The sequence below is a fragment of the Drosophila kikkawai genome, chromosome 3R (genome assembly GCF_030179895.1).
Source record: "Drosophila kikkawai strain 14028-0561.14 chromosome 3R, DkikHiC1v2, whole genome shotgun sequence".
Taxonomy (NCBI): Eukaryota; Metazoa; Arthropoda; class Insecta; order Diptera; family Drosophilidae; genus Drosophila; species Drosophila kikkawai.
The window spans coordinates 15,039,287-15,047,381 of NC_091731.1; the positions used below are offsets into that span (position 1 = coordinate 15,039,287).

At 38.8% G+C, this 8,095-nt stretch overlaps 1 protein-coding gene across 1 annotated transcript in view; it reads left to right on the forward strand.

Annotated features, from left to right (window-relative positions):
- Teh1 (tipE homolog 1) overlaps positions 1-3,239 on the forward strand; it is a 35,851-nt gene extending 32,612 nt beyond the window's left edge. The window contains exon 3 of the mRNA XM_017180143.3: positions 2,026-3,239. Coding sequence (XP_017035632.1) covers positions 2,026-2,095 — 70 coding nt within the window. The 3' untranslated portion in view covers positions 2,096-3,239. The remainder of the gene's footprint in view (positions 1-2,025) is intronic.
- Positions 3,240-8,095: the final 4,856 nt, after the last annotated feature.

Genomic DNA, 8,095 nt, shown 5'->3' on the forward strand with positions numbered 1-8,095 from the left:
GAGCAGAGGGCAAACAGAAATAAAACTAAAGTAGAGTGCCAATAAAGCGAGCACAGTGGGGGCCATAAGTACGCGTATAAATTACATTTGAAATAGTAAGCGAAAATGCGATTGTTTCGCATTGTTTCGCTTTATCCAGCCACCATCGCCATACCAGCCTCCATCCACATCCGTTTCCGCAGCGCGCTTGTCGCATGGAAATCCCCTAAATACAATAAATTTCACATTTCATTTAATTCCATTTCATTTACAATGCGAAACCGAATCCGCAACAAGCAAACAAAGAAGCTTCAATTCAGTGGGTGCCCCATGATAAAGAAGCCGAACGACCAGAAGCCAACGTTGCTCTCGCTGTAGCTGGGTGGGTGAAAGCGGGGAAAAATAAGGAAAAATCCAGAAGAAGACGAGGAAAAGTAGTTGGTGGTGGTCCCTAGGTCGTGGGTCGCGGGTCTTGGAGCTCTTTGGTTTGGACAATAAGGGGAAAAAAGGTATGTACGCGTATACATGGCGGTGTGTATAATAAATAAATGTAACAATTGAACCGAATAAATGAAATCAGGACTCAGCAGGAGCAGTTCGCAGCCACTGAGGAAAACGCACTGCGAGTGTCAGGTGCATACGAGTGAACAAAGGGGGAAAACCTGCTGAATGGAAAATCAAATTAGGTACAGCTGTTGCGTTGCATAAGAAACTGGGACTTTGCAATGGTACAACACAGAGGGGTCCTTTTATCCAGTAATTACAGCAAAGATATTTTACAGAAAATAAACTTGCTTCCCCTTAAATTAAAAAAAAAAAACCTAGCAATTAATGAAAACACTGCTGACTGATGACGAAATTGGAATTAGAAAGCTAACTTTTGTTGTTTGCTGAGCTCAACATGTTCCAGGGAGCAGCAGCTGTCTGCCTGCACTCGGTGCGATAAAGTTTTTAGCTCTCCTTTCTGCCAGCTAGCTTTTCCATTCCCATCTTTTCAGTTTCCCAATGCACCGGTTTTATTTCGTCCTTTCCGGACGTGTCTTTAAACTTTTTATGCTCGGAAATGAAACTGCAAGGAACTTTAATCACTAAAATGTTGAAATTCTTTAAAGTTTATTCAGTTGACAATCTCGATGATGGGCTTTTGATCAACTGAAGTGCACTGTGTTAAAATTGGTATATTTTATAACATCCCTAAGAGTGTTAAGAGTGCTGTATATACTCTTAATATTAAATTCTAAAGATCATATTATTATAGGTTTTCAGGAAAAAAAATCCTGCAGTAAATCCAACCATTCTGTTGGTAAAAAAACAACAATCAAAATCTTGGGTTGAATAAACTGTAAGTTGCAGTATAACGACATAAGACATACGTCATATTACTGCTTTACAGTAAATCAAACCACATCATACTACGAAAATAGTGAAATACACTATTTCAACTGTAGAAACTGCACATATTGTTAAAAGATTTTTGTATTTAAATCTGTAATTGTAGAACTACAAATGGTTATCAAATCACTTAAATTAGTATATATTAGTATATATAAATCTTAGTAAATGGGCCACTGAGTCAAATCAAACACTTATGTCGGTATTGTGAATGCATACAATTCTAGGGAGAGTGCAAATAAGTGTATCTTTCTCTCTTTCTAAGCTAGAAATAGATTTTTTAGGTAAAACCTACCGACTTTTGACTGCAGCTGACAGTTACTACAGTTCGCAAAGCCAACAAGAAAAAACACCCATAATATTTTCAGAGAACTTGAAATAATTAAAGTCAAAGTTTGTCTTTTGGTTACATTTCATGTTTTATTTTTTAATTTTCGATTCTATAATAGGGATTATTTGAATTATGTTAGAGAAAATTTTCCTCTATACAATGTTTACAGTTCGAAAATATTTATAAATAAATATTTATATCGATCCTCTACAAATGATGTAGACTTTGGTATTTATTATATATGATAATAATTTTTAATGATTATTTATAGTAACGATGTAATTTTCAACCCATATTGATAAATTCTTTCATTATCCTTGCAGCGATACTTCGATATCAACGCGAGTGGATATGCTCACGCCTGCTATTGAAGTCTACAAGCCACCCCTCTGACACAAGGACGACACTGTGGAGAGCAATTTAGGGAATCCCTCGACGAGTAGCGACTTCTAGCAGAACCTGATACCCAGTCCTGCAGAACTAGCTAAGGATAATCTATTTGTTCTTCCAACATAGTGTCAACCCAATCGAAATTCGAACGGAGATAGCGCAGCGGAGATCGCAGCTCGGGAGTGAAGGTGGCCAAAGGACTCGAGCCACGACGCCCCGGCACTATCAGAGGCTATAGTCAGGCTATAGACTAGCAGAGCAGAACAGATGTGAATCGGATGAACGAGACACAAAACGAACACACACACACACACACAGATAAATTAATAATTGATCCAACTGAATAATTCCTAAGATTGATTAAATTTAGTTACTTTTTAGCGTAAATGATTTTTAAACCGAAACGACGAAGGCGGCGAAACCCACGCAGGTGGCAATGAAACATAAATGAAAACTAGTCCTAAGCTAATGGAAACGGCATATTATATGTATGTTTGTATCTCTGTGCGAATTATATATAGTATGCAAAAATTTGGCAATGTGTACATTTAGTTAAAACGGAGAAATCATAAAGGATATAAAACAAAGAGCAAAACGAGGCGAAAAACCAAACTAAAAACTAAAAACTGAAAACGGAAAATGCAATGAATAATTTTTGTACTGCTGAAAAAAATAAAAATAAACAAGGCAAAAAAAAAAAAAGCAAAAGAGAAATCAATGAGAAACCAGAAAACATTAAAGTTAAGTGTACAATTTTGCATTAGGTAATGAATAAGTTTGTAATGCATTAGTAATTAAATACAACCAAATGTTCAGCTAATCACGAGGAAGGCAAAAGCAACCGAGAACTACAAATGCAAAAAAGTGTCATAGTTACCATAAAACAGCAAACAAAAACAAAGCAAATGCAATTGGAAATTCAATTCAAATGGAAATTCGGCCAGCGGCAAAACATTTTACGCTTCGGTTAATCGCTCCACACAGATGTAGACGACACGCCACGCCTCATTTTATATAGAAACCGCCCACACCACATACGATCCGCCATCAAAACGCTTTTGGTTTCGTTTGTAGAGAAAACTAGGAGGAGGATGAGGAGAAGCTTCGTCTTAGACGAAGTCGGTATGCCCTTCACAAAGTGCCCCAAGATGAGAAGAATTGGTCAAATGTTATTTTCAATTTAAGTTTACTTTTGTTACAGGCAATTCTTGTTAATCTTTCTTTTGTGAATGCATTTTTTAAGGTGTAGAAAAAAGTTGAAATGTTTAAAAGTTAATTCAATAATGAACGTTTTGTGACTGTGATCATTTGAATGATATTTAGAGGAATACGATATTTGAGTATTGTTGTTGTTGACAACAACAAAATTATGAAAAGCAATTGAAACTTCTCAGTCTTGATTCAATCATCAATCAATCAATCAACCAGCAGCAGCACCCGTAGTGTAGTTAGTTCACATAATCATGAGTCATGACACCCCTTAGTGAATATTCTTAATATTATTTATACCCGAGGCTGATCGCACACTCACACACACACACACCTTCGTGCTTGACAATATTTGATTTCTAAAAAAAATACAATTGATAGCGGCAATGTGTCCATTCGATTGAAATTTTAAATCATTCCATCACCATCACCGGCACAAGTCACAGGATATGCTGCGCCCAATTTGTAACTAAACCGCTTGTTCTGTTCCACATTGAGACACAGAGGCTTTGGACGACGAGCAGGACGAGTCTAGGGGATATTGAATGTTAACATTTATTTGTATAAGCTGCAGAACATTGTTGGAATTAGAGGAACCCGCATAGTTTTTTGATATTCATGTAGATACATGTAAATGCCACTCACTAAACTTAAGTACAGAGGGATATAGCTACCGATGGCATCAAGGATAATTGCATTATATTTGTAATATCAAACTGTTCATAGTTAAGGCACGGCAAGCAACCAGAAAAACAAAAACATGAAACCGAATATAACAACTAACAAATAGACACATATAATACAAGAGTGTACATAAGCTGACTAGAGATCGAGATAAAAATAGAGAACAAATGAAGAAGCTACAACAAAGTGCATATAATTTTGATAGTTAAGCTAATTTTAATACATTTTTTAAGATACAGCAGAGAGGAGAGCAACCCGAGTACTACAATAAGCGAATCAAATAGGAAAATTGTGAGGAGATGCCGTGGAAATTACTCCATTTTTACACAAACCTCGCCAGCCCAGGCTCGTTAATTGGTTTTGTTGTTATACCGAGAGAAAAAAAAAGCCGTAAATAATGCAATAAACATTCGCGTAATTCTTACTATTATTGTTATTATTATCATTGTTGTTATATAAAGGAAAATATTTGAATTTGAGAATTGCACCAATGTTTTTTTATACACCACGCAAATTGGCTTTGTCAGTGCAAGGACGAAATTCGTTTTACAAATTCGATCAACTTGAAAGCATGTCCCCGCATTTAACAAGGACACCACACCACAACACACCACACACGCATTGAACAATGGACATTAATTTATACATATATAATGATGAGAGAAATAATGGAAAATAATAGAACTAGAACGCATATTGAATAATAAATGAGACATACATATTATTGAAGGAAATTAAAAAGAACATAACAAAACAAATGCACTCCCCTGGCCTTTTATTTGAAAAGTATTTGGGAAATTGACTGTAAGTATACTAGGATACACAGGCAAATGGCCACTATAACCTTTGCCATTTTCCATCAGAAATATTCGATGAAGTAAATTACACAAATCCCCAGCATTTTTTACCCAAACCACCAGAAGTTATCGCAAGCCATCGTCCGTCATTCCAGGCCGTTGAGTTTCCCCCAAAATGCAGAGTGATTTCAGTTTCACGGCGACTGGAACCATCTCGAGGTGCGATGCGGCGGACGTTTCAGTGGGTGGTTCAGTGAGTTGCTCGCTGGCTGTTTACGGGCTTGATTCAGTGGGTGGCTCGGTGGCAAAAGCCCCTCTTGTGTATCGACGCAGTCGCGAGCATTCCACCGCCGACAACAAAATGAAATGAAGTGAAATGAAATCAAAGGCATCCAGCGTTGATGGAGGCACCAGAAGCCAACGCATTGAGGCACACACATGCATAGTCGCGGCATGATAGAATTATACAAGGTAGTCCACTCGGCAAAATCATAGTCCCCTGATGTAAGTGCGAGTGAAATAGCATTTAATAGTTAGTGTGAGTGAAATGGCAACATAGTGCTTCGATTAACCCGTACACGGTGCATGGGGCTAAAAGTTTCCTTAGTTATGACAAGAGTTGTATTGTTTATAATTTTATATTTATAAGTTTTGAATTTGACATAATTCTTTGTTTTTGTTGTTTAACAGCCATTCTCTTGTTTAAGCTCTTAATTCCAAAGTATATGCGTATCTTAAAATAAATAATAAATAATAATACATATAATAAAATAATAAATATAAATTCGAGTTGATTTATTTTGTTTTTAAATGTCGATGATGGTTTCATCAGACCTCCATGCGAAACCTCATCTACGTATGTAAATGTAATTTTTTTCTTGGCCACTTAAGGGTTAAAGCTCTGAAAAAAAAAACCGTCCACACACATCCTTTCAGTTCGACAAGCAGGCCATGCACTGACATTAATGGACCAAAACCCGAACGACTTCGGCAGTCGAGTGGACTACCTTGTATAATTCTATCATGAGTCGCGGCACAGGGGAGTTGGGGACAAGGAATAAGAAGTACACTGAACGGAAATCTCTGAGAGCTGCTTTTTATAAATTAATTTAGTTTTTTAATTAGTTTTTTATAGAAAAATGTATGTTTTTTTAGAAAAGTTCTGCAAATTACATTTATCAGGGTAATTTTTAATGGACTTTCTAATTTTGCAATCAAATAAAAGATAATTCGGTTAAATTTGCCAGCTAAATTGCCACTAGTTTAAAGCTAGACACCGTTGGGAATTATAGTGCAAAGCTCAGAAAGTGCAGTGTGTAGCCAAATTTGAAAAAAGGACGTTGAACTACATACCAAAGTATCATTTACGCCTTTCTCCTGCACTACCGTTCTTCACCAAACGTTCAGGAGTTGAGAAATGTAATTTAAATGAAATTAAAATAATTAGACATTAAAAAGATATGCCTAAATAAATCCTGTGTGGCTTCTCTTCTTTATATTCTTCGAATCCAGGAAACGTTTCAATTAATTCAAGAATTCCCATTGAAATACGATGACTCCGAGTATCGCATAGCCTATTTCTCCGCCTGTAGCTTTTCTCCGCTTTGTTGGGGGAGCTCGTCCGTCCGCACATCCTTGCCACCAGATGATGTTTACACTTGAGCTGCAGCATTGGCAAACACAATCTACATGCCACAGGCCCCCCTGTCGCTATTCCGCCGATTTCCTCCGGTTTTTGTGCGTTTCGCTTGGGTGTACGGCGAAAAGAAATTGCGTGGTTTCTGCGGAGCTGGGAGCCGCCGCCACTGCCTTCGATCCAAGTTCTGTTTGCCATGGCACAAGCCAAAAACTGAGTTAGCCCGACTTTGCGGTCGCCCTCTGTGCGGGAATATACCTCGAGAGTGGATAAGTGTGGTTAGTGCCAAAAAGAGGGAGGGAAACGATGTCATAACCGTAAGCCCCAGTTGATCCTGCATCGATTAGTCGGGGGGAGTGCGCAGGAAGTGGGTCCGGGTCCTCTCCTACCGGATGCTCGTCCACAAAATCCTGCCGCAAAGTTGCGAGCACAAATCGAAACAAGGACGCAGGACCTCAGGCAAACGCAGCTCTCTCAACAGGTAAGAGATGGGCCAGTGATGTAAGGTTCTTGGTTGCTCATATCTGGGGAACTTGGAGTACCCTTTGTAGCCTAATACTAAGTCTAATAGTACTTCCCGGACGAAATACATCTTTATATATGTATATACCATATATGTTTTTATTTTTCTTTTTTTTTTTTTTGTATATACATACATATGTACATATATAGCAACATTTTGTAAGCGATTTTCGTTTAAGTGTTTCTACTAAGCTTTATAATAAATAAAAAGTCGTCTACAACATCAAGAGAGTCCTTTGGTTTTTCCGAAAGCTTGTACCCTTATACCCATCACTGCCGATTTTCCAGCGATTGATGAGTTGATGAAGCTGTGCAGGGCAGATAAATGGTGGACTGAGGGCGGTGTCCAAATGAAACGCTCCACTTGGGGCAGCAATTAAGAGAACAACGAGCTTAACAAGCTGCCAGTGCGCCCTGGGCGCTTTTTGTTTCCGTATGTGTCTGTGCTGGCGAGGATTGAGTATTGAGGGATGAGGATTCAGGATTGAGCGCCAAGGACCGAGGAGTGCGGAGGTAGGCGGCACTTCAATCGAACACATTAATGTGTCACTTTTGTCGGCTCCCGGAGCAAGTTTCGGTGCGTCAGGAATGCCATAAATCAACACCCCGGCCATCGCCATGGAGAGCTATCGATTAGCCGTGCTAACCTTCGGTTTGGATTGGATTGGCTTGGCTTCGCCTGGGATCCGGCTGGATGGGAAGCGTGCCGCTGCAGCGGTGACTGCGGCCGCCCAGCCTGGACAGGTGCCTCGCTCCTCCCCGGTCCTTGGGCCTCAAAATTTATGAACTTGACTTTCGGTTAGCGAACAGCCAAAGCCACCACCTTGTCCTTCTCCTCCTCCTGCTGCTTACACTCGTCATCGGTTCCGGCCAGACACGAACGAGTATGAAAAGGGCTTGCATGACTGCAGGAAATTACCATAATTTCAATTTAAGAAATTAAACGAATTCCGCCGTTCTGGGCTGAAAAGAGAGCATCGTCGGAAGAGGAAGTTGCGAGGATTTTTAGCTTAAGATTTAGTTTATGAGTAATAAATCATAAATATGCTTAGCAGTGATCAAGTTGTTCATGATATACATTACACCGTAAATAATTATAAATTAATTAATTAAAAGATTAAGCAGAATAAATAAAGAGAATTCCGTTGAATTAAA